At 31.9% G+C, this 27,034-nt stretch overlaps 2 protein-coding genes across 2 annotated transcripts; one reads left to right on the top strand and one right to left on the bottom strand.

The window, feature by feature from the left end:
* Positions 1–3,827: 3,827 nt before the first annotated feature.
* On the bottom strand, positions 3,828–13,245 carry LOTGIDRAFT_103096 (hypothetical protein; the record flags this gene model as incomplete). Its single annotated transcript, XM_009045580.1, has 7 exons — positions 3,828–3,964; positions 4,517–4,600; positions 4,801–4,883; positions 5,209–5,288; positions 6,474–6,550; positions 12,677–12,762; positions 13,091–13,245. 7 exons carry the CDS (start codon positions 13,243–13,245, stop codon positions 3,828–3,830), a joined length of 702 nt encoding a protein of 233 aa, XP_009043828.1.
* Positions 13,246–19,332: 6,087 nt separating this feature from the next.
* LOTGIDRAFT_208285 (hypothetical protein) lies at positions 19,333–26,611 on the top strand (the record flags this gene model as incomplete). The annotated part of the gene is made up of 10 exons (XM_009045581.1): positions 19,333–19,506; positions 20,298–20,398; positions 20,772–20,915; positions 21,405–21,528; positions 21,858–21,916; positions 22,102–22,243; positions 22,564–22,688; positions 25,372–25,525; positions 26,052–26,186; positions 26,543–26,611. The coding sequence occupies exons 1-10, from the start codon at positions 19,438–19,440 to the stop codon at positions 26,609–26,611; spliced, it is 1,122 nt and encodes a 373-aa protein (XP_009043829.1). The 5' UTR covers positions 19,333–19,437.
* Positions 26,612–27,034: the final 423 nt, after the last annotated feature.

Below are 27,034 nucleotides of genomic sequence, written 5' to 3' on the forward strand. Positions count from 1 at the left end.
AATCAAAATCAATATATCAAGTCATGAAAGTTCCTAGTCTTCAACAATGTATATAGATTACGACTCTCTATCAATGAAAATAGAAAATTACCGTCCCCAAAAAAACACAAAATTTAAGATATTTTGGTGAAACACGGCTCCATCAGACACGTGTGTGATTGCGTATCAATAACGTTCTTTATTTGCATATCTATAGTAAGAATATCCAATTAACGAGCACCTGCTTACATTAAACATAGACATCATTAGTAATGAAACATCAACAACAATACATCTCATGGGCTCTTTTCCACTCTCCCAGGCTGTCAACACAAAAGTCAAACATAAGTAAAAATACACACTATCAGATATCTATATATAGACACACGTCAGTCAATATCTCCATATTGCAGTTGAATTAGAACCGTGCATGGTTTTAGGTGATTATACAAATCAGCTACTAAGGAGAGTCCTCCCGAGGCGTCGACTGCTGTATTGGATTAGCTACTGTACGTTGTTTGTTCCTGACGACAGTGAAGAAACGACAGGCTTGTTGTGTAGAGCTTAAGTGGTGTTTATGACGACCGAAGCAGGATCACAGAATGCTAATGGAAAGCTGATCCGGACTGACATGTATTGGAAGTGTGAAACATCCTGTTGATGTATGTTAGGTGTTAGTGGTACAAGGATTGAGCAGGTGCTCGTGAGTCAATAAATGTTATACAAGGTGATAGTCGTGGCTATTAATTAATGTTAGACAGGGCATAATCTGATAATTATTTTAGCTCTGGTGTAGCTTTCCCTTACATCCTTATGAACTCGAATCACTAACGACTCTAACGTTAGCCCTGACATGGCCATACGAAGTTTCGATAAATCCATATACAGATTTTAAGGGAAATATTTTGCTGACCAGCACACCTATCATTACTATTATGCCTAACACACATAGCCAGGAACACATTGTCTAACATTTATAGACCTAAATTCTAGTTATCTACCCAATCCTGGCACCAGGAAAACGGGAAACTCAACCTTTCCAATACATTTCAGTCCGGATCAGCTTTGATCCAGTATTATACGACCCAACCTCGGGAATCTGAGTAGATTTCCAAAGCGTGCTTTCCCAATTGGCCGCTCCGTTGGAAAACCATCTTCATCACGACCTAAGCTCGACATCAGAAGCAGATCCTCAATTCAGGATCAGGACCAGGGGCATAAGGTAATCCCGATCACCAGTTCCGAGCAGAACGCAAGACCCGTGCAGCTGACTCAACAATAATATCTACACGTATCAAACTTTTGTCTGGACATTGGTTGACATCCAGAACCAGTTACCAAGTACACCCTTCCATTTACTGCCGTTCAGGTAACCACTTGAACTTCAGCAATTAAATTTTAATATTAACCATCTTATAGAAGAAATTTCAAACCAAAGTCACATTTTCATAATAACAATAACAAAAGTGTCGAAGTGAAATCCGGTATCTATAATGCATATTTATGCATTAAAACCAGTACATACCAAAAAGGGACATAGAAGGAACGCCTTTTCATTTTAAAAACGAAGATTCCACATTCACGTATATATGAATATCTGAATTTATATAGTACTGTCATCTTACCAAACATATCGATTCTTCACCAAGTAACTGAATTTGGGGACATTGTGATTATCATTGAGCAACATAGTTTCAAGTCGACTGGGGTGTCCTCAGTCAATCAGAGCAGGGTGCAGTGAGGGAATTTTTGCCAGGACAGCGACATTAGCTTGCTCTTCTACACGACTGTGGGTTGTTTGAAAGAATTGTATTGTCCACGTCAAATACGACATCAATCTGTTCAGAAATTAGGTCCCAGAATACATTCGAGCAGAATATATGGGAAATATAAAGATAGCTTGCTGGAGCCGATGAAGGAGTGATTGACTTCAGACATCGATGTCGTGAAACTCAGCATGGGTTTCAGTGTGAGCTTAGAAGGGACTAGGCCTATACTGCAATAATCCACGTGTGTCATGCTGACTAATCAACCCCAGATCAGCTTGGAAGCAGCATCTTTAAGAACAAAACATGGCAGGGCAAGAGAGCCGTATCCGAGATAAAAGGGTTTGCATATCTTCCCGGACACTTTATTTGAAACAGAAAAAGAGACAGCGAAATAGCAATGATCAAGGTGGTGGGAAAACACAGGAAAGTACACAACATGTGTCAATAACATGCTGTGATTGAATTAATAATACTTGTGAGTTCTTTACTGACCAAGGAGATCAGCACATCTTAATCGGATAAAAAACAAACCGAAAACCATGTGATGTGATTGATCAAGGTCGACCAAGTTCAAGTATGGGTAAGCGGATTGTACTAAAATCAGGAATAGAGAAGAAGTCGTGATTGAGTTACCTCGAAGATGCGGTGATAGGATGATAGGAGCTAGCTCTTAAGATCAAATAGCTGTAACTTATATCCGATTACATTCATTCTCGAAGGTGTACTGCCCCTGTGTAATATCAAACCCACTTTTCAAATTATGCACCCTATTACATCAAGATAAGCGATTTGATGATGGTCATTATGTAAGTCAGAAACAGAAAATTTAGACTTAAGTTGCAAAACTTTATCGAATTTTGAACGATGATGACATTTGAATCCCTTTTAGTGCTAAAACAATTCAAGTTTCTGGTACCACGACCATTCCTTTGGGCTTTGTCTTAGGGGCAAAGTCGATAACAAAAATGTCGGTGGGTATTCAGGATCTGGTTTTGATGCTCATTGAAAATGTATTGCCTAAATTTGTACCCTTCTGAAATAATGATATATTACTGTAAAACAACAACACCATGTGCACAAAAATACTCGTCTGCTTTAGTACTCTAAGGGAAGTAACTGTGGTTTTATACCATACCTTTACTACCTTTAGTAATCTGAATCTTCTCTTTCATGTTTTGAGAAAGAAACAATTAGAAAATGTTCAGAAAATGTTCATTTATTTTATTTTAAAATATTTTATAAATCTCTGCTGATTTAAAACATTCATTCTACATGTATATTTTACGAATCCATAAATTTCATTTTTGCCAAACAAAACCCCTGATTAATTGCCTTAAGATTTTATGATTTTAAGTATACCTAGTTGGTAAAAACAATTTTGACTTTCAATACACTAATGATGAATGATACAAAATTTTGATGTTTTTTTTGACAATTCTTTCAAGAGCCTTAAAAAGAAATTTGGCATTGGAAACAGATAGACATGTATATGAATATATTTTTTGTTTGAGATTGTTTATAAATAAATATAAATATTATGATTAATATTATATTATACATATATAAATAACAAAATATAAACAATGTTAAAAAACTACATACAAAATATAAAAATATACTTTCAGATCATAGAACACACAAAATCAGACCTCTGGTGTCATAAGTTTATAAACATTGATGAAGCAATATGAAATTGTATAATGATTATGAAGAAAATAGTGATGACAACCTAGAGCTTATTACAACCTTATATTACCCTTGTACAAACTTTATCTTATATGTTTTGCCATGAAAGATGTTAAATTTCCTTCCAAGCAAAAATCATACCAGAAAATGATGATTGGAAATCTGAGTACGAATCAACAAATAAATATGACGGTCCTCTTTTTAGATAGTTTTATTGGTAATGAACTTATTCATTTATTCTCGTTGTAAATTATATCCAGCCTATTTAGAAAATTTTGATCATGAATATACATGGAGGATCTTACTCTGTACTTTAACACATTCTGATATTTATTCTTGTTCTTCTATTCAACAGGCATGTAAAATGATTAGAACACATATTAACATATTTCACTATAACACAACACATTTAGAATTCATCAGTAACTTTTTAGTCCTTTTTTTACTAGGTTTCAGTGTTATGGTATCGTTATTGTTTTTATGTTTCAAGTTTTTGTCTTTGGAACTATTTTTAGTATCATTTTGGACATCTGAAATGAAAAGATAGAAATATAATTAGTGATTGATTAAAGGGTAGGATGTTCTCAATGGCAAGACATGTTTAAATGCTTCACCATGGCTATATGTAACCAAAGAACAAGGTAGTGAAGAAGACATCAATTACAGAAGATCTTAAAGGGTTTCGAGAGAAGTTTTCTCACCCTTGTATGTATTCTTGGTTGTAAGGCAAGATAGTTTGAACAAACAGGAGTCATTAGAATGAAATTAGAATGGTAAAAATAAATTTGATAGGTTTGCCTGATACATATATACAATAGTTAGAATACCTCTTGAATTCCCTTTTATGACAATATCTTATGAGACTAATTTGAGATGATTTCAGAATTACTACTTAAAAGCATGCATGAATAGCACCAAACACATTTTTAGGATGGTTAGTACTGTTTATTTAGTACTGTTTATAACACTTGATTTTTATATTTTTGATTTATACAGGTAACACAGTAAGATACCAATATTCAGTATTTTGACAGGTAATATTCAGTGATATCAGGTGTTTCTTTAAGAGTAATTGTTCATACCTTGACCTATAGTTAATGGTAGAGAATCATCCTCACTAACCATACTTAATTCTTGTATATATTTCTCAGATAGATATCGAAATACTGAAATTCAATATATAAAGAATGCATATTAATACAAATAAATGTTTCATGAGGATCCAAATGTTGTCTTAAAATTTTAGACCTGTATTGCCAGTGAGTAAGGTGAAAGAAACTAAGAATAAGTTAAAGGAGGATTTCATACACTAAATTTATTATTTTTTCACCAAGTTCAATTGAAGCAAGTAAAGAAATAAGCATACCTTCATCCACATTGACATTTTCTTTGACTGATGTACGATAAAATCTTAACCTTAATTTTTTAGCCAAAGCTTCAGCTTCTTCACTGTGGATAGAAATTATATTTCAAACATAGATCACACAGAATGGATCTGCTCTTTAGTCAACATTTTGAAAACAGCTACATTAAAATAAATGAACTGCCTGCTACCATGCTATGCAGGGCATTGTCTTGCTTCTAGAATGCCTGATAACTCCCTTAAATTGAGTTTATCTGCTGATCATCCCTTTCATAATGCTGCACCAATTGTATGGTCATTAACCAAATTTTCAGTTTTTGAATCTATAAAAGAATCTGCATTATTTATAGCAGAAAACAGGTATAATTTTGAGATATCATTAGACATAGTGTCTAAAATATTCAAACTTACTCTTGTACAACTGCATCATCTATTAAATCTATTTTATTCTGTACAATTACCATATTTATCTCCCCTACTTCATTCTCAACCTAAAATACAATCAACTGGATTTTGAGTAGCCATATAAATAGTGTCATGTGCACAACCATGAAGTATGCAAGATTTTTCAATATTTTTAATGATATCCTATTATTATTTGACTAATAGCTTGACAACTTAGGCAGTGCCCTTTTGAAGCCCATAAAATTTTTATATCAGAATACATATTCTGTACAAAAATTAAAAGAATTTCATTTCATATCAGTTTAATTTTCAAATCATTTGTAGCTTTAATCCATAAATCTAACTAAGCCATCAAATTGAAATCATTTCACAATTTGTTAAACAATATTTCATATGGGTAGTTAACAACACAAAAAGTCCATTCATTTAAGTAATGGCTGACTTTTATCAAAGGAAGCAAGCCAAGATTATTTGAAGTGGAACATCATTATGGCCTCATAAAGTGGTGAAACCAGTTCACTCCCTTGAATAGTTGTGATTTAATGAAGCTCATAACTAATTTACATCTTTATTTGTTTATTTGACCTCTGACTTAAGTAAATCTCATCAACATTTCCAGTTGAATAAAAACAGACAGAGAGATCCATCAAGATTATTTTATATTCATAGAATATGGAAAACAACTATTTTAATATGTGTGAAAGTCAACAAATATCAATTCATTACATATCTTCATGTGTGAATTTTACAAAAAACATGAAGACATGCTTGGAGCGCAAAATCCAATTTTCAGATGTTCATTCTGTTACATCACCTGATTACATCATGAGGGCAAGATAGTATTAGCTTTGTTAAACTTAGAAATTTTCACAATAAGCAAGCTTGAAGATATCCAAGTACAATCACTAGGCAACCCTGTCACCGTCACCTGGAGTGAATTGGTGCTGGGACACAGATTTTATACACAGAAAATGTGAAGAATTAAAATCCAGAGAACTCACTTCTGAGGTGCTAAAAACGAATCAAATTTATATCTTTTTGATTTTCTACAAAGACACTGTAAATGAATCAATTTCTGTTGAACTGAAGAAGATTTTGCTGGTGTTTAATTCTCAATTTCCGGGTTGCCCAGCCCCCATGGATCCCACTCTAACAATGTGGTAATTCCTCAAAAAACTCAAGAGAGTAAATTACACCTTAAAGCCTTTTGCTCCAAGTTACCAGATAAAGGATAATAAATTATAAATAATTAGAAAGGTATAAATATCTACCTTTTTCTTCCAGGTTTCTATTGCTTCAAATGAATCTCTGTCTACTGTGGAGAATGCTAAAACACAACCTTGTGCACCTGAAAAATATCTCAGATATACAAACTGATTGACTAGTATATAAGTACAAATATTTAAAATCAGCAGCTAAGGCACATCATAAGAAATATATAAATGAGTTTACTGTGTTAAACTGGATAGCCCTAGATTTCTGACATATCTTACTGGGTACTTTAACTGGGTACTGTTGTGTCTAAAAAAAAACATATTCCTTTACAATTTCTGTCAGTTCAAAGGCTGACATTCCATGCATTAAACAGATATTTCTTTTAGCATCTTGTATGGTCATTCTCTGATAAATCATTATATGCTCAGGCTTCAACAAAACAACGCACACACACTGTGCACAGGCACATTTTGCCGTATAAAACATTTCTGCACAATATTTTCTTTTTTTTGCAATGATATTTCACTTCTTAATCTCCCAATCTCACATTAAAGTTAGGATATAAGACATCGTATACAAATACACTGATTTATGAGAGACTGTAACTAACAGGTTATTTAACATACGTATTTACATAACTACAATTATTCTGATTCTGAAAATATTGGCCACTGTCACACTTTTGATGTCTTCATGATATGGTCGACTTCGTTTGTTCAATTATATAAATAAGTGAGAAAAATAGTTCTTGTCGCTGAATCGTGGCCAGTAAAAATTTATACAATATCTACAAAAGCAACTTAGATGATCAAGAACTGAAGGGTAAGGTAAGAAGGGCGCGTATTACATGTTTCATTTCAATGGATGAGCCATCTTTTGATTTGTTAATTACTGACCAAATATCCCATTTTTATCAGAGACGAGTTGACTGAACACCAAAAATGTCACAGATGTCCCTTGTTTACTGGAAATTTCAATTTGCTATTGATCATAACATGAATCAAATTAAAACAAATACACAAAGAAAATCAGTAGATTTGAAAATAAATGTATGTATATTTTCATTAACCTTATCAAAATTAACAACTAAATTAGCTTAAATTTCAAGATAAAAATATGACTGTAAAGAAAATTTAATAATGACCTTTTAATGCCTATCGTTTTTGCTCTCTCTGATTTAGGTATTGCAGGCACCTTTCAATTTTGTAAAGTCCTATATATGCCTGATGAAAACTATCAGATTTTTGCATTTACCAAATAAGAAATCAACAATATGTTTAAATAAGCTTACTCTATGACAACAATATCAGTTATAATTCAATTTTAATGACAATTATTATGTTATAATCTAACAAGGAGCCAGTCATAACAATAAAACAGGTAATAAACGATAGAATAACTTACAGATAGATAATAAATATACTGTTATTGTTATCAACAGGGCCATAGAGTTCAGTTTAACATTGAATAGGTAAAAGAATACTGTATATGTTAAACCAGACATGAGTTGGAGTTAACTCATGGTATCCCTAGGAAAAACACTGATCATTTTTGTGTAATTAAGAGAAGTCAGTCCAATGGAGCACCTAGAGTACGATCTATCTAGATAATGACTATGTCATCAGTCATATTACATATCTACTCTTTGAATCATATTAGTCAACAGGAAGAGACAGTAGCAACCATCACCACATCTGTATACTTTTCATTTAAGTGCACAAAAGGGGTGAGGGGTCATTCCCCCAACCCTCCTCCCATACAAGAACAATAAAACTACCAAAATATTCTCTATTATTGTAAAGTGTTGACACTATAGTTAAATATAAAAATAGACTGTTATATTTAAGAAAGGTAATAAACATCAGAGTATATTAATTTTAAAGGATGTAATAAGGACTGTTATCAATGTAAAGGACATAATAAGTAGGTATATCAGGTAATTTAACTCTAGACCTAGTACTTCCTTTAATAACTGTTTATTGTCATATTGACTCTTTCATGTGACTATAAAGACTTTATTAAACATGTTTAATGGACAACCATTAAGTTTGTTACAGGTTTAACTCCTTGACTCTACCTATCTTTTACCAGTGAAACTTAATACGTTTTAGTATGCTGATTCTATATCTAGTCAATCTATTTAAAATTGGGCCAGATGTCTTTTGCACCAGCAATTCAAAGTCTTAAATAATTGGCATCAATGAAACTCAAATCTCTTCTGCGGACAGCTTTTGCATATTTTCAGATGTAACATTAAATCTGATATGTTTTATAGATCGTTTACAATTAACCATTACTAGCTAGTAAACCACATGACATCTTAAGACATCTATTTTGAAATATAATTGACCACACTGAAAGGAGATGCTCTGATTGATACCTGTGAACAGATCACAATAAAACTATGATGATCTACGCCTGATTTATCATGATATATAAGATACGATTATATTCTTCTGACACCTCTGATAGATGATTATCATAATATATAGAAATATAGATATCATATAGATATTTTAAATATTTTTCAGATCCTATTACTTCATATATATTTATGATTTACATGGTTCACTTATCTTGATATTGGTCACATTTAAACAATGTTTTGTTATTTTCAAGGTTTGATGAAAATTAATTTAGATCATGTATTTAAATAATATGTGATTTTATGTAAACCAATATCTTATTTAAAGGTTGAATTGATTAACAGATAATATAAACAATTTGTTTTTAAATTTAAATGTCATTTTTAAAAGATTCAAAAAGCTTCGCATACTATGAATTCTTAGTTATCAGTAGCATTTTTTCAGGTTGAAGTAACTGTCCTCCCCATTTAACTGATAAGAATTTCTCATAATACCTCTAATACCTAGCTTATTACAGATAAGCTGATCTAGACAATAAATAACTTCCCATTAGCTGTAGTACAAAATTATTTTATTTCAAATGTCACAGATACTAAGACAGTAAAAAAATTGTCTAAATAATTACATTGTTTAATTTCAAACCTGTTTTTTGTGACAGGAGAGTTAGTGAAGGAAGGTCTTTAATACCTCAATTAATTGTTCTCTAATCTTATTCAATAGGACCTTGACCTTTCTCACAATTCAATTTACCACGAAGGATATTTTCTACTGAATGACAATCCTGCATCATACAGCATCAGATAGGACCAACATAGGATTGTTGAATTGTATTGTGTAATGTGATTGAATGGCAAATCAAGCAATGTTTCCACAATGTCTGAGTGATCAAAATAGAATTATAAAGTTCTTATTACCATATTCTGTAGTATATATATTAATTGGCCAGATTTACCTAAGAGCAGTGGAAGAATATTCTTATTAGATGACTAGTCTAAGATTAAGATATTTTCTCCAACCAATTTACACATTCACAGATTATTGTCTAACTGGATTAGGCTAATCTATTGACCCTAATCCAATAATCTCTTTGTCAATTTGTCACATACTGATATAATCTACCAATTAAACAAGGTCATACTCTATATCTCTGAATATGGTGTATTCTTATGAATTCAAGTGGAGTTACAGTTTCAAGTTATCAGCAAAGAATTGAATATCACTGAATATGTACATACTGTAATAAATATATCTAATTTGGAGGATATTTGACTGATATTTTGCCTAAAAAAAAAATACAGATTGAGTGACACTGGTGCCATGGCTATATACAGTATATTATATAACATGCAGTGTACATTTGTGTGTGTGTCTTTTCAACTAAAATCATACTAATGACTAACTAATTTTCACATAATCAATAGACTTATCTATTGCTCTGTGACCTAGGCCAGTGCTTTCATTGAGACTCGTCTCAATACACCCTAACACTATTTAAAAGGTATCAATAACCTACTGTACAATCAAGGCATTTCTGAAAGATTCCAATGCACAAATCACCATTTTCAGGAGATGATTTGGGTTTTAACTATATGAAAATAGTCTTCAAAAGTACAAGAACAGTACCAAAATTGTCAAATATACATCACAGAAGAAACTCACAAGATTATCTTCTCTTTGAAAATTGGGGTATCCAAAAGTTGAATGTCTTGTTGACACTCAGATATCTCAGATTTCAAAAGGGAAAATCTAGTAAAAAGATGAGTCTCTTTCAAGACTGAACAATTCCCATATCTGAGACTAGGGTAACACTGACCCTCCAATATGGAAATATGTCCTTTAAGTCCAAAATAACTTTTAAGGACAGAATTTCAACAAAACAGAGAGTCAGAAGAACAGGTCAACCATACAAAAGACAGCCACAAAGCAAAAAGGTAACTTTAAAAAGTAGCTGTTCTGTAGTAGAATACTCAGAAATATATTCAGTACAATTTGACAAAAAGATTAAATATTTATCTTTTTGAGTCATAGTTTCTATTGACTAATATTACTGATATTATGTAACATGACAGAAGCCTGCAGTTTCTCAAAATAGTACAATTTTACACAATAATTCAACTTGAAATTCAACAAGGCAACACAAAAATCCAATATTTGCTTTTGGCCTGAACGGAAACTGTGAATTAGGTATAAGTTGGTTACCTTCAAATCTACCTAGTCAAGAACTTGTCATTTTAGTTTTTAAGGAGGGTGGCCATGTTCTAGATAAGATTATTTTAGTGTAAAGGATGTCATAAACATGGCTACAAGAAAACAGCTTTAAAGTCAATAAGCATTCTTGAAGCATGCACCATGATTTTATTGTCCAAATTTGGTTGTGGCTTAGAATTACCACAAATGAAATAAGTAACTATAACAATGTAAGAATGAAGACCAAAATCACAATGGACATACTGGTCATATATGTAGACCAACTTTGATCCCATTTAGTTATATAGCAAAATCAGAATACACTATCATGATCTTTCAAGAAAATTTCAAACAAGTGGAATTAAGACTTTGAAGTGCCAGTTAAAATCTGAACCAGCAAACAAGTAAAGCTGTATAAAGACTTCACGCACACATTAAAGCACAGCAATTCTCAAGCCTATCCACAAAGTAAGCGGCTGAAATATCACATATAGTGCAACAGATCATACCTGAATGTTATTTTTTCTGGCTGTTGTTCAGAAAATGTGGAAAACAGAATAGTTAAAATCTAGCTTAAGGTCATTAAATAGTAACTGGTTACATCTAACAATAAGACCTCTGTACATAGCTGAGGTACCAATACCATCAATAATGGAGTGAAGTAATACATATAAGTAAGAATTGAAATATTAGTTTTCAGCATTCTTGAAATTTAGCTTGCTACATGGGATGATGTCTTTAACATATATACATTGTCACTGTTTAAAGAAGACAAGTCATTAAGTCAATAGTGTTTGTGTTTCGATCAACATGAACTAAGTATAGACAGAATACTAAAACATGTGGTCAAATACTCTGGACATCATGTCCAGCATTATAACATACCCCAGTCAGATGTGAGAAATAGATCAAATAACATATATACCTTCTGAACTAATAATTAAGTCTAAATCTTATTCAAAGCTTATTTTAAACAAGAATTAACTGTGTCAATAATAATTTGTATTTTAACTGTAATATTTAAAATGCACCAAGACTCTCTAAAGTAAAGTTTCAAAATATGACAGCTACAATTCCACTAACCTTTATACTTATAACTGACTTCTTGAAAAATGTTAACATTTTCATTTTTTTGAGAGTTACAAGAAATCTTTTGTATTAGAACAAATATTGACAAATTATGTATTTGTCATTTTACTTTTCAATTTTTTCTTTTCAAATTATTTTAAATAGAAAAGAATTCAACAAAGAACTGTAACAATATATATACAATACATGTATAAAAGTCGAGAGGCATGTAATTCAAATTCGAAGATGAAATGAAAAATTTTAACTTAACAAACACATTTGAAAAAATTTGTGAATGATACACGGGCTTGGCATTAAAACTAACTTATTAGATTAAAATACCACTACTGTTTTTTCACTTCATATAGCCTCTATAGTTCTTCTCTGCAGTTATCAAGAGGTAGGTCTTGAGTTCCATTGCAACATGGGTAGAGATAATAAGTTCAGATATTTTAACTCCCTATAAGTGATACAGGTCGGAGGGGCTGACATTAAAGAAGGATCTAGTTGTTCAGATTGGGAAATGAACCAGGGCCCTGTGTGCCAACAGCTGTAATTAAGTAGAAAGTTTAAGTGGGGTTCTTGTTAAATCATGCAGAAATTGATGAATCTATGACATGATGACCAAAGAAACCTACCTCTATAATAAGCCTTGGTGATGGCATCAAATTCTTCTTGACCAGCAGTATCCCATAACATTAATCTTATATCTTCATTATTCACTCTAAAATATACATCAATATCAACCAAACATGTTACCAAAAACTTAAAGATGTGTTTTTTTTAAATTCTATGCCATTCTTTTATTCTGGCTATAAAGATCTGTCATTGTGCCCAGTTTGCTCATAGCTTGAGTATAGTTTCACAATTGAAATTCATTAGATTAGGGCCTCTGGAAGATTTTTCAAAAAACTGAATATTGAAAGTAAACATTGTCAAGCACTCACATAGGATTTGTACAAAACCCATGAAATCAGTTTGAGATTAGCCACATTCTGGTACCTCTGTCAAGTTGGAATTTTAAAGAAAAATTTACAGAAAATCCAACTTACTCAATCTGTCGCTCTAAAAAATCCACACCAATTGTCTTTTTATAATCCTTAGTGAATATTCCTTTACAATATCTTTGGATCATACTAGATTTCCCCACTGCCCCGTTGCCCACAACAACCACCTTGATGGCTACCTCCATATCTTCTTCTCTCATTATTCACAGAATATTCAAATATTCAGTTACTATGATGATGAATAATTTTCCTAATCAACATATTACATGATGGCTTTGTACTTGAAATCTTATAAAAAATAATTACACTTAATGATCTGTCCTGAAGCCTTCTGGTTTCTGAAATAGTAAATGATGTTTTGAAACTCACTTAAAAACTGATCAATGTCTTTGAATGTCTGATGAAAATTTTAACTGTAAATTATAATAATTTATAAAGATAAATGGATGTGTAAAGCTGGAAATAGAAGAGTTTGATCTCATCTTCCCCAATTAGAATATGTCTAAGGCTAGAAATAGTGTAATAATTACACATTTGACAGAGATGTTCCAACAATTCATATCCAGCTTTCAATGATATCATAAGATCATATAATTGCCAGATTCTGACGAAATTTAAAAAAATTCTCATTTAACTTTGAAAAGCTAAACACATTTCCTTCAATGTACAAATAGGAATATCATTATAATCATCTTGGCCATGTAAATTAAGTGCCCAGGTTTAACAAAAGCATTATATTATACATAGCAATGAGTTAATATTTAAATATCCATCCTAATTACACACACATGCACTGACACATGGATGACTTATTGAGAAGAGGGCCATTCCTTGAATGAATCTTATTTGATATGACTAGATTTTATCTTATCACAACATTTCCAAGGAAAATCAAATATAAATCATCCAATCAATAGATGATGTCATGTTAGGTTAAAATCACCAAGAAATGCATGTGAGTATAAGACAAATTCATAAACAATTTGACATCTGATCTAAATTGAACCATATGAACTGTCAGATGTGACATCTATGGTACATTCTACATGCAAATAGTTTCACCTTATAAGCAGACCATAATCGTATATAGGTTGACACTATTTTCTCCACAATGCCCATATTTTATTGATATTGACAAAACTTGAAGGGCCTGTGACCATAATAATCAGTGTGTAATAAGCAAAAACTAAGATGGTAATTATGCCATTTTAACCTACCTTCCTATATCATACTATCAATGACAATATCAAAAATAACCTTGTGATTGTATCCTATGGTCTGAAGATAAAGGTTCATACATCACAATGTGAGATTTAATATAATCTTATAACCTTGTGATTGTATCCTATGGTCTGAAGATAAAGGTTCATACATCACAATGTGAGATTTAATATAATCTTATGTTATTATCCCATGGTGATGTATCTAACTGTTCACCTTAACAACTCATCAAACATCTAGAGACCTGTTGTTCACAATAACAAGTTCTTCATACATAGCCGAGTACTTGTATGAAAGGGAGAGACTTCTTCATGACAGCCATTTGAGAAACCTTCAGTGTGGGGGAAATTTTATTCTATTAGAAAATGATTATTTCAAAGCAATATCAGAAATCAGAAATGAAATATTTCTTCCTTGATGAGCCATCATTTTGCAAAAGATAAATCAAGCAATTGGCTTAATTCTCTGATCCCAACATCTTGTTATCACATCTAAACCATAAATCATTTTGAAGGTACCTCATGTAAAGATTCGAACATAGTTTCATTGTGATGCCTTCCCTAGAATATTGGTTTCAAACTGTAATTTTTTTAATTATACCAGTTACATACCTTTAGGTACCTATTAACAACAGGTCTCCAGATAAATCAGTTAACAAACTGGTATTTTTTATATCAACAATAAGATATCTGTTCAGTAATCCTTAATGTCTCTTAACTTCATTATATATAGAATAAATTACAACCTACTGACTTGTTTCAACTCATCTATTAACATCCAACTAGTTTTACATCCAACTATTTTGCACCTTTCAAATAAGGTAACTATCTTGTTTTGTACAAAAATTGTAGCCTACCTATGTTGATTTATATTAACCTTACTGTATAACAGATTTATGTCCTTACACCCTTTGAAGCAGAATTCTTTATAAGCTTTGGTGGTAGATGACAAGTTAACGTTCGCTTCCAGCGGATGCTGATATCGCAAACTAGTATAAGCTTTGAAGGTAGTTGTCATATTAAGCTTATCTGTATTCATCTAAACAAATAGATTATTCTATAATCCCAAAACCATAGCTTATTAGGATCCTAAACAAACTACACGATTAAAAGATTATCATTTTAAGGTGAGATCATAAGACATTGTAGACAAAAATTTAAACTACCATGAGTTTAAAACAAGAATTTAGTACAAAAAGGGTGTAATCTTATTAACTCACTTTTAACATAGTGATGCACCACAGGGGTCACCCAGGTCAGGTCAATAATAACAAAAGACAATAGAGGGTAGGGCAATATGACATAAGATCAATCTGAAATTAGATATCTGTATAATCTACTTATCATACAATAAGTCACATTTAATATGAATTAACACCTAAAGATTTGTTGCCATCTGACAAACTTTTGATATATATCTTAATAAAGAGCGAAAGTTAAGATGTACTATATCTGTTGTGAAATCTCTGTGGTACTGTACTATCCAAAAGGGCTTTACGATTTATAATTAGGAATTAATAAACCTAGAAATTAAGTTATTCAACCTGTATAATACATTTCTTTCAGTGATTTTATGGGAAGCACATTGTTTTGCGACAATATATTGATAGTTTGACATGGTCTACTGGGTTATCTTTTCAATCAAAAATAGGCCTAATGGTTAATTACAAATCAAATCTTGTTAATTAGAATCTGCTAATTTTTTCAAATAAATTAAAATTTCATCTTTTTTATAAGATTAAGTTTTGTTTTGGGTACGGTACCCCGCATTTCATATTAGTGCAATTTTTCCCAGCCATCAGCTTACTGACTTCGCCAATTTTCAAGCCTGCGGCTATACATTACCTTGGCAAGGTATTCAGGGTTGATTCAAAAAATCCATAGCCTACCATGTGGCCTAAATTTCTCGAGATGCCAAAATTTACTTTTTGAATACAATTATTTACCTTTCCACAAATTCTCACCTTTCATAGAAGTTTCCGACATGATAATGATAACTTTGGTAGACGTGTCTGAGTTTCATAAATTGATATTAGTCTATAACTCACCCTTAAGTAGGCTTTAATCATGCACGTTTCAGTGTCAAATGCTATCAACATTCACAAAATCATTCAAACTCTCCAAGAAATTGACAAAACAACTTTATGTCAAACTTTAGCATTTTTATCAGTCGACACTTATTACTTTGCCTGTAGCTTTACTTCAGTAGTCGCCAATTTGATTAGCCAAAGGCTACACTAAATTTACAAAATGATTGTAATTATTGCATTTAAAACCAAAAACGAAATCAACGTTTGAAAATTAATTCTATTAAGTTTGGCATTATCGAACTTTTCCTCAAATTGAAAGTCTCCATTTATTTTTTTTATTTTCGACATCACGAGATATGATATAAATCTTTTACTAAAAAAAAAAAACCCAGATATTTTGGCCAATTTATATATAAAATTTGAAATTCATTTTTATATGAATAAGTATAAGTGCAGGTGAAGGTAAATAAAACCTCTGCTATCTTTAGACTGAAAGTCAGGAGCAGTTTGGTCAAACGTGCTTGGTGACAATTGCGGAGTGCATGATCATGTAAAAAGTAATAGGGCATGAAGAACTATATATAGACACAGCTGTATGGAACAACAATCACTGGTTAAAGTTTTATGCAACGTTTCGACGTGTTTACCACGTCGTCCTCAGGCACATAATGAGAAGAAGTGATGGGCAAACTATATATACATTAATGCTTATTATTAAGAACACACAAGAGATAAATGGTTTATTGATACATTACATTAAATTTTAGGTACAATAAGAGGTACATAATTCTATATATAAATAATAACATACAGGCTGATTAAGTAATATAATTGAAATAAAGTAAATGAATTAAAAAAGATTAATTGAAGATTAAATAATCAACTATTGCTAGTATTGGAGTCTTTTATTAATAGAAATTACATTGTTTCAAATAACTTACTATGCTTAAAGTTGAATTTTTTTTATTAAATACATTTATGAATATGAATAATTACAAGTTGATAATTTTATCATATGCATGCGATAAACGAACACCTTCATCTCTGATAAGGTCAGGCTAATATCTTCTGATGTTGATAGCTTCATGAAGTCTCCTGGTTTTATCTATGTGCTTATTGATTGTCAGTATGTTGGTGTTGTCAAAGTTGACTTTATGTCCTGTTTTCCTTCCCATAGCAAGATGTTCAGCCACAGCAGATGTTCCTTCATTGCCGGGCTTGTCTTGATGGTCTTTGAGTCGAACATCAAGGGGTCTCTTTGTTTCCCCTATATAAGAACTTCCACAGGAGCACTCAACTTAGTAGACACATCCCTTAGGTTTTTGGTTGTTGGGGGGATTCAATTTACCATTGGCTCTGAGCAAATCTTTAAGCGTTGAGTTGCCAGACTGACTTTTTCAGGATATTCTTGATTTGGTATGATGCCTTTCCGATGAATGGGATAGCTAAGCGGGTTGATGGTCTGTTGGGATTAGGCTGGTGGTTGCCATTAATACTGATCGAAAAGCTTGATGTACAAGGGCTGGGGGGTAAAATACTTTCTTAATGTGTTGTGATTCTTGTTGAAAGTATTCTGGGTCACAAATCCTTTTCGCTCTTCTGACCAGTGCTGTGATGGCTGCCCTTTTGACATGTTGAGGGGTGTTGGAATGGTATGAAGAACTGTGCATCTGTCGGGGACCCCCACTTTCACTGGTACTGATTGAAAGACATATACGTTATACGCAAGGGTCCGAATGTCAAATTAAAAAAAATAAACTGTGATTGGCTGGCTGTCGGTCGAATACTGCGTTCAGAGGCCAATTTGGTATGCCAACAACTAATATAACTGTTCAAACATTTTTAAAGTATGAAATATCGGCTCAAATTTCACAGAGATAAGTGGTTTTATATCAAGTGTAAAATTATTACAAAAAACTAAATTTTCGTATCAATGTAAAACCATGCAGTAGCTACTATTCCAGTTCACATAACAGTATTTAACATTCAATCTACCAACAAAAGGGAGGACCACACCATCAAGTTCTAATTAGGACTTAATTTCTACTCAGTCGTGTAAGACTACTTTGAACCTCAACTAAAACCATTATTTTCATAGTTTAGGTGTGAGCAGAATTTAAGGGTTAAGACACTAAGGTTACTGCGTGAGTCAACTCGAAGTCACTTTTCAAGCGGAGGTCCTAGGCTAAAGAACCTCTTGATGCTTGTATTGGACGAGACTTAGACTTATAGTCGATAATTAAAAGCGATATTTCTGGATCTATGTCGGCTTTAAACCCGTCCTTAAATGTAAACCCATTTCTTATTTTACATTTTGGTGGTCAAGGAATGCAATGATTCAAGTTTCAAGTAGCTTCAACTGTCGCCATGTTGGATTCAAAAGTCTTGGTCAGATATATACCAGTTCTTGTACATTTTTGGGGAAGGAATCTTCCAATGAGTGATTACAACTTTCGCCATATTAAATTTCAAGATGGCTGCCAAATAAAATATAGGTGATTAACCTAAGCTTCCATGTCACTGTCGTGTCAGGTGATGTTTTGATGGGGAATGAAATTTATTCAATAAAATCTGTAGTTTTTGTCTGGCGTCACCTTCCTTAATTTATCAGTTGCAAAAACTATAGATTTGTGCTAGTGTATATATCGATTGGTACCAAGTTAAATTTTATCGTTTTGAGTCATAATATCGTAATTTTCAAAATAATTCTTTACTTTGTACACTGCCTGTCCTACCTGTCAACAAATTGAACACTGGACAAGAAATTTTGATTATTTTGTATCTAACCGATTACAAGGTGGCAAACCTTTTCCAACAGACAAACTTACCTACGATAATATAGAACTGTAGGTATGTTAGTATGAAAAGTTCTATTGATATTTGAGGGAATTTTATAAGACTACATGTAATGAATCTAGAATACCGGTGCCGAAGTTTTATTCTTTAAGGGGATTTTTCAGTTTTCAAAGTCCTATATTTTCGATTATTGCCGAAATCATCCGCTGTGAAATTGGTTGCTACGTTGACCCGGTGTCGACACACGTTGAAATTTCACAAAATTTCAGGTTATTTACAATATAGAATCATAAGAGTTAAGAGTATAGTTCTATGTTTACACAAATCAGTGTCTCGATCTGAATTGATGAAAATGGCTCAATCTACTGTGTCAGAAGGAGAAGCAATTATTATTAATGGTGCTCTTCTCGAAGGGGTTAGTGTGGATTTTTCTAAATGTAAAAAAATTCTTATTTGACACACAACTTAGCTAGTTGCCAAGTAGACTAATTTATTGAACAGGTTTCTATAGTCAACTGAAGAATTCTCATTTAGCTAGATGGCTTAGGCTATTGTGGAAGGGCAGGTTTTGCTAGCCGGTTAGCTTGTGGTAACGACTAAGTTTTTCTAAACACAGTATCTGGTTCTATCAGCTGGTAGTCCTAAGATATATCTCCCTTGTTCTATTAGCTGGTACCAGTAGTTTTAAACTGTTACCCAGGACAGGTTTTCCATACATATGAACATGGTAATTTTTTTTGCCCCTGCAATCCCCCCTGATTATTGTCTATGGAAGTTGAAAAGTTTCGTGAATTTTTTCGATATTTTTCAAGATAGTTGGAATATCAGCATTAGTACTGATATTCTTAGAATGTCGTTGCGTTGATAAAAATATAATCTTTTGTAAGTTTACATCAAAAAGAAACACATTTCTCTCTTAAAAATTTCAACCCCAAAAAGTCACAAATTTGGGCTGAAGATTGTTCTCTAAAAACAAATTTTGAAGACATAATGTGTGCTCATGCTTATATTTTTATCAACTTGAAATTTGAGGCTGATATTCCAATTCTCATAAAAATAATGGGAAAAATACTTTTTACTTTGCTCAGACAATAGCTGGTACTACTAGTAGTAGTGGTTTAACTTGTTTTCCTTCACTCAGAAACCTGGTTCTTCTAAACACAGATGTCGGCTTGTGGTGAAAGTTTTTCCTCATTTTTTCTACAGGGTGGTCAAATATTACGAAATAGTGCAGCATTAAGTTGTTTATTAAAAAAACCTATAACTATTAACAATATCCGAGCTGGTAGAAGCAATCCTGGATTAAGGTAAATTCTTGTGTCTTTACTTCAGGTCATGTGGAAGTTTATTCTCTAAGGCACCGGCTGTGGCATTAAATATTTTACCTTCTGTTTCAAATCATTCAACAGTTTTTAATTCCAAGGCTCCTCCTCAAAACAGTTGCTGTAAATTGAATATTAAGAGCTACATTTGGGCCTAATGTATCAATAGACAATTGATTCAAAATGGATGCCATATAATAAAATTGTATCCATATAATAAAATTGTATCCATATAATAAAATTGTATCCATATAATAAAATTGTATCGATTGTACAAAAATTTGCTGTCATCTTTTTTATAAAGCAGGCTATGTTTGATGTATTGTGTCATATTTATTTATATTTTTTGATTTTGCAGACCTCAACATTTGAAAGGTTTAGAATTAATAAGTGAAATATGTCATGGTAAAATAGTGGGTGCTAGGGTTCAGTCTACAGAGATATCACTCTATCCTCAAAATATTAAAGGTGGTAACTATATAGCTGATACTAAAACAGCAGGGTGAGCACCATTATCCTCTTGTGTGTTTTAGTGTCCTCTCTATTTCTGTACTGGAATTTTTCTTTTGTATTGATTGGTTAATCCATGTTCAAAATCTAGTCCAGAATAAGGATCTCGGACCCTGATTCTCAGAATTTCGTAATACAACACTTGTACGTTAAGTGAAAAAAGCACTTTCAATCATTTATAACATTTACGTTCATACGTTAATTTACAATATTTTGAGAAACAGTGCTCCTGTCTCTTAGTTCTCTTATTATTGTTTAGTACCAATTCTTGATACAGACTGGTCAATAGTTCTGGAGAATATCGGCCAGGTGGGGATTGTGACTTGACGATTTATATTATTATATTGTATAGAATATCTGAAAATGTAAGTTTTAATGCAAAAAATTTGTTTTTCTTGAAAAGCGTTCTTCAACAGAGTACATTAAAACAATGTCTTAGAGTAAATTTAATCAGAATGGTTTATTTTAATGTTTCTTTTAGGAGTATATGTTTATTGTTACAAGCAGCTTTACCATGTTTATTATATAGTGATGTAGAATGTTGTTTAACATTACGTGGTGGTACCAATGCTGATATGGCTCCACCTGTAGACTACTTCTATTTGGTATGTTCAATTTTTCTGAAATGAATTAATTAACAGGCCAGAAATTTACATATATGTAAAAAGATTCAATTTATTCAACAAAGAATTATTTTAAAAAATAAAATTTATTGCAAAAATTTATGAAATTTGATTTTTTCATTAAAAGGGATATTTTTCATTTTTCTTTCTTGTTTAGGTTATATTTGTTTTTGTGATTTCTGCATTTATTACTGTCATGCTTGTAACGTTAATACGGTGAATGAATTTGTTAAATAGATTCACTCAATTATAATTAAAGGGAAGTAATTCTTATTTGGCTATTCTATACTAGACCTATTTACATTCTGTAGGTGTTTGGGCCAATGACAGCTCGACTTGGTGTAAATATTGAATGTGAACTGCGGAAAAGGTTTGTGGTTTATTGGGGAAATATTTTGTATGCTTTGGAGTTACAAATTAGATAATATAGTTTTTATAGTTAAATGATGTACTAAAATTTATTAGATTTATATTGTGTTATGTTTTGAGAAATGTATGATTATGAAATGGTATTCTTTCCGACACATAGATCACTTATAGTTAACACTTTTACAGAGGATTTTATCCAAAAGGTGGTGGAGAGGTAAGAGTCAAAGTTCAACCTGTAAAGCTGTTAAAATCAGTAAAACTATTAGAGAGAGGTGAAATTAAAGAAATTAAGATTTATTCTTATGTTGCTGGTGTTTTACCTGTTAAGGTAACTGTTAAATATTTAAATAATTGCACAAAGTATGCTGTCATCCCAGTAAAATGCCAAAATAGAGAATGTTCCTTATTTACAATAGATAATATTGTATTAACATTTTTTTCATGTTGCTATTATTAATGTGATGTCATTGCTGATTATGAGAGTGTTAATAACAGTCTGAAAATATTAATAGAATAACACCCATTTTCTGCTCTGATTTTTTAATGGATTGAAAAAAAATAATCCTGACAATTATAGCAAAAGCTAAGATGTTAAAACAGGTATTTAGATGTTTATTGCTCATAGCTATTTTACCTTTCATTCTACAGGTAGCCCATATCATGAGTGAATCAGCTGAGAAGTTGATTAAAAAGTTTCATCCTAATGCCAGTATAGTACCAGAAATTATCAAGGTTCCTGATAGAGAAGCAGTTGGTACAGGCTGTGGTATAATGTGAGTTACAATTGTTCATTTTTCATGCAGATATAAAAAATTTTAAGTATTTTTGAAATATTTATGTATTTTTTTACAAATTCAAGTTACTAACTTGAAAATGTAACATTACTAACTTGAAAATGTAACATTACTAACTTGAAAATTCAAGTTACTAACTTGAAAATGTAACATTACTAACTTGAAAATTCCAACAAAAAAAATGAATGGCCCTAATAGATTCCATAGATAGGGATGTATATGAGAGTTATTTCTATTTGGTAGGGTTGTATGTGAGAAGTATTTATATTTGATAGGGTTGTATGTGAGAGCTATTTATATTTGATAGGGTTGTATGTGAGAGCTATTTATATTTGATAGGGTTGTATGTGAGAGCTATTTATATTTGATTGGGTTGTATGTGAGAGCTATTTCTATTTGATAGGTTTGTATGTGATATTTATTTCTATTTGATAAGTTTGTATGTGAGAGGTATTTATATTTGGTAGGGTTGTATGTGAAAGCTATTTCTATTTGATAGGGTTGTATGTGAGAGGTATTTATATTTGATAGGTTTGTATGTGATATTTATTTTTCTTTGATAAGGTTGTATGTGATATTTATTTCTCTTTGATAGGTTTGTATGTGATATTTATTTCTCTTTGATAAGGTTGTATGTGATATTTATTTCTCTTTGGTACGTTTGTATGTGATATTTATTTCTCTTTGATAAGGTTATATGTGATATTTATTTCTCTTTGATAAGGTTGTATGTGATATTTATTTCTCTTTGATACGTTTGTATGTGATATTTATTTCTCTTCGATAAGGTTGTATGTGATATTTATTTCTCTTTGATAAGGTTGTATATGATATTTATTTCTCTTTGATAGGTTTGTATGTGATATTTATTTCTCTTTGATAAGGTTGTATGTGATATTTATTTCTCTTTGATAGGTTTGTATGTGATATTTATTTCTCTTTGATAAGGTTGTATGTGATATTTATTTCTCTTTGATAAGGTTGTATGTTATATTTATTTCTCTTTGATGGGGTTGTATGGGAGATCTTTTTATACGCCCACATGAAATGGTAGGGAGAATATTGTCGTGACTCACTCCGTCCGTCCACAATTGCTTATAAAGAATCTACAAGGCACATTTCTTGATTGATTTCCACGAAACTTGATATGGTTGTTTGTAATCACCCAAGGATGAAGCCTATTGAAAATCAGAAAAATATTTAGTATGAGTTATTGCCTTTGTTCTTAAAACGCTCGTAAACACTCTAGAAGGCACAATTCTGGACAGATTTTGATGAATGTTTGGTGTGAGTGTTTATAATCACCCGAGAATGATCCCTATTCAAAAACAGAAAAATTTTAAAATATTTAGTATGAGTTATTGCCCTTGTTCTTAAAACGCTCGTAAACACTCTAGAAGGCGAAATTCTGGACAGATTTTGATGAATGTTTGGTGTGAGTGTTTATAATCACCCGAGAATGATCCCTATTCAAAAACAGAAAAATTTTAAAATATTTAGTATGAGTTATTGCCCTTGTTCTTAAAACGCTCGTAAACACTCTAGAAGGCGCAATTCTGGACAGATTTTGATGAATGTTTGGTGTGAGTGTTTATAATCAACCGAGAATGATCCCTATTCAAAAACAGAAAAATTGAAAAATATTTCGTATGAGTTATAGCCCTTGTTCTTAAAACGCTCGTAAAAACTCTAGAAGGCGCAATTCTGGACAGATTTTGATGAATGTTTGGTGTGAGTGTTTATAATCAACCGAGAATGATCCCTATTCAAAAACAGAAAAATTTAAAAATATTTAGTATGAGTTATTGCCCTTGTTCTTAAAACGCTTGTAAACACTCTAGAAGGCGAAATTCTGGACGGATTTTGATGAATGTTTGGTGTGAGTGTTTGTTATCACCCAAGAATGAACCCTATTCAAAATCAGAAAAATTGAAAAATATTTCGTATGAGTTATAGCCCTTGTTCTTAAAACGCTCGTAAAAACACTAGAAGGCGCAATTCTGGACAGATTTTGATGAATGTTTGGTGTGAGTGTTTATAATCAACCGAGAATGATCCCTATTCAAAAACAGAAAAATTTAAAAATATTTAGTATGAGTTATTGCCCTTGTTCTTAAAACGCTTGTAAACACTCTAGAAGGCGAAATTCTGGACGGATTTTGATGAATGTTTGGTGTGAGTGTTTGTTATCACCCAAGAATGAACCCTATTCAAAATCAGAAAAATTGAAAAATATTTAGTATGAGTTATAGCTCTTGTTCTTGAAAATGCATTCAATTTTTAGCCCCCAAGCTCCAGAAGGAACAATTCTTGATGGATTTAGATGAAACTTTGTATGAAAATGAGAATAATCGAAAACGAAAAATAATTATCTAGAAGGTTCAATTATTGACAGATTTTGACAAAACTTGGTTTGAGTGTTTGTTGTCACCTAAGGATGAATCCTATTGAAAATCAGAAAATTATTTGGTATGAGTTATTGCCCTTGTTCTTGAAAATGCGTTCAATTTGTAGCGTGTCAACACTCTAGAAGGCATAATGCTTGATTGATTGGCAAAAATTTCCCTCATTGCACCCTGCATTGTGTTGCCCGTCTTCATTACCTCAAATGGTGAAGAAAAGTAGGACATAGAACTCGATTCATTTCATTTCTAATTGATAGGGTTGTGTGTGAAATGACTACTGGATGTCTATTGGCTGGATCAGGTCTTGGTAAAAAAGGTGTTCCAGCAGAAACAGTAGGAGAAACAGCAGCTCAGATGTTATTAGATAATTTACAACATGGTGGCTGTGTAGATGAATACCTACAAGATCAGGTACGTTATCCAATCAATAATATTAACTGTTTAGATCTTTGTGAATGGTTTTGACTATAGAAAAAATGTATAATATAATGGTCGAACTGCACTTAAATGTCTATAGGTTTTCAATATATGAGGGCCTTGGTGTGGTAGCACACGACTGGTATCACTACGCCAAGCCTCTGTGGGATTTCTCCTCGAATGTGATGTTTACAAACATAAGATGACATCAAAGGGAGTTCCCTACAGCCTACACTGGTCAACTTGAATATGTTACTTGATTTGTTGTCAAAAAAGGTAATGACGGTATTGCTTGTGGAAATTATAGCCCATAGATGTTTAAACAGGTTTCAAAATATGGTAATTCATTGTCATTTGCACCATTATAAGTTGGCACTTCAATCTTAGAAATTCAACCAGATCATACTTAAAATATCATAGACTGCAACTTATTGTGTTTGTCTTAAAGAATATTAGACCCACAGATAACATGAGGAGTTCATTGCTCAAAAAGTTCTATGATTTGTATGACCCTTTTCAGTTAATATTATTTATGGCATTGGCAGAAGGTAAATCAGAAGTATTATGTGGTCCTATAAGTTTACATACAGAAACAGCTATACATGTTGCTAAAACACTTACTCAGGTAAGGTTGAATTTAACACAATCAAGAGATGTTTTGATGTCATCTTAATATTTGTTTTACCAGCTGCATTCCAGCTATCTGTAATACTTTTCAGTATTAAAATGAACATATGGGTTAGCTACAATTGAATGGAGCCATACCATAGGGAGGTTAAAATAATCTAATAATCAAGACTGTTGTTTAACATGCTCATGTACAGATCAACTACACTAATGAGTATGAGAATGTCTGAAAAGTTGTACAGATAGCTGGAATTTAAGTTCTATCAGTTGTTAACACAAATATATACACTATTGTAATCCTTTAAAGCAATTATCCAGTTCGCCTTTTTTTTGTTGACATATGTTTACTTTGCTTTTCTCTTTCAGGCAAAATTTGAAATAAAGAAAGTCAGTGATAATACAAACATTATTGAATGTGAAGGAATTGGACTGCAAAATCATTTTATTTCATGATTAACTTGTATTGGTGTAACTTGTGTATTGTATTTTTTTTTCATTTTACATATAACTTTCTATCTGCTTGTGCCAACTACTTATTTATCAAGAATTTGGAGAATATTCTCTGAATCCAAGAGATAATTAATTACTTTTCATATAATTCCAATAAAACGTCTGTTAAAAGATTGTATAAGAATGGTTTAAAACCAATCAAAGTGGGGAGACACTTATTAACAGAGAACAAAATTCTTGTGGAAGTCTTGTGGAAACACAAAAGACACGATAGAATTCAACTTAGTCTCCACCTTCAGGAATGCCCCAGCAGTTTTGTTACGTCTTATTATTTGTTCCTATGTCTATTAATTGTTTCAAATCTACAGATTTTAAATCATTGTTGTTTTATGTTTATTTATTTAAAGTGTCTGGGACACAATTAAA

Source organism: Lottia gigantea, assembly GCF_000327385.1.
Source record: "Lottia gigantea unplaced genomic scaffold LOTGIsca_1, whole genome shotgun sequence".
Taxonomy (NCBI): Eukaryota; Metazoa; Mollusca; class Gastropoda; family Lottiidae; genus Lottia; species Lottia gigantea.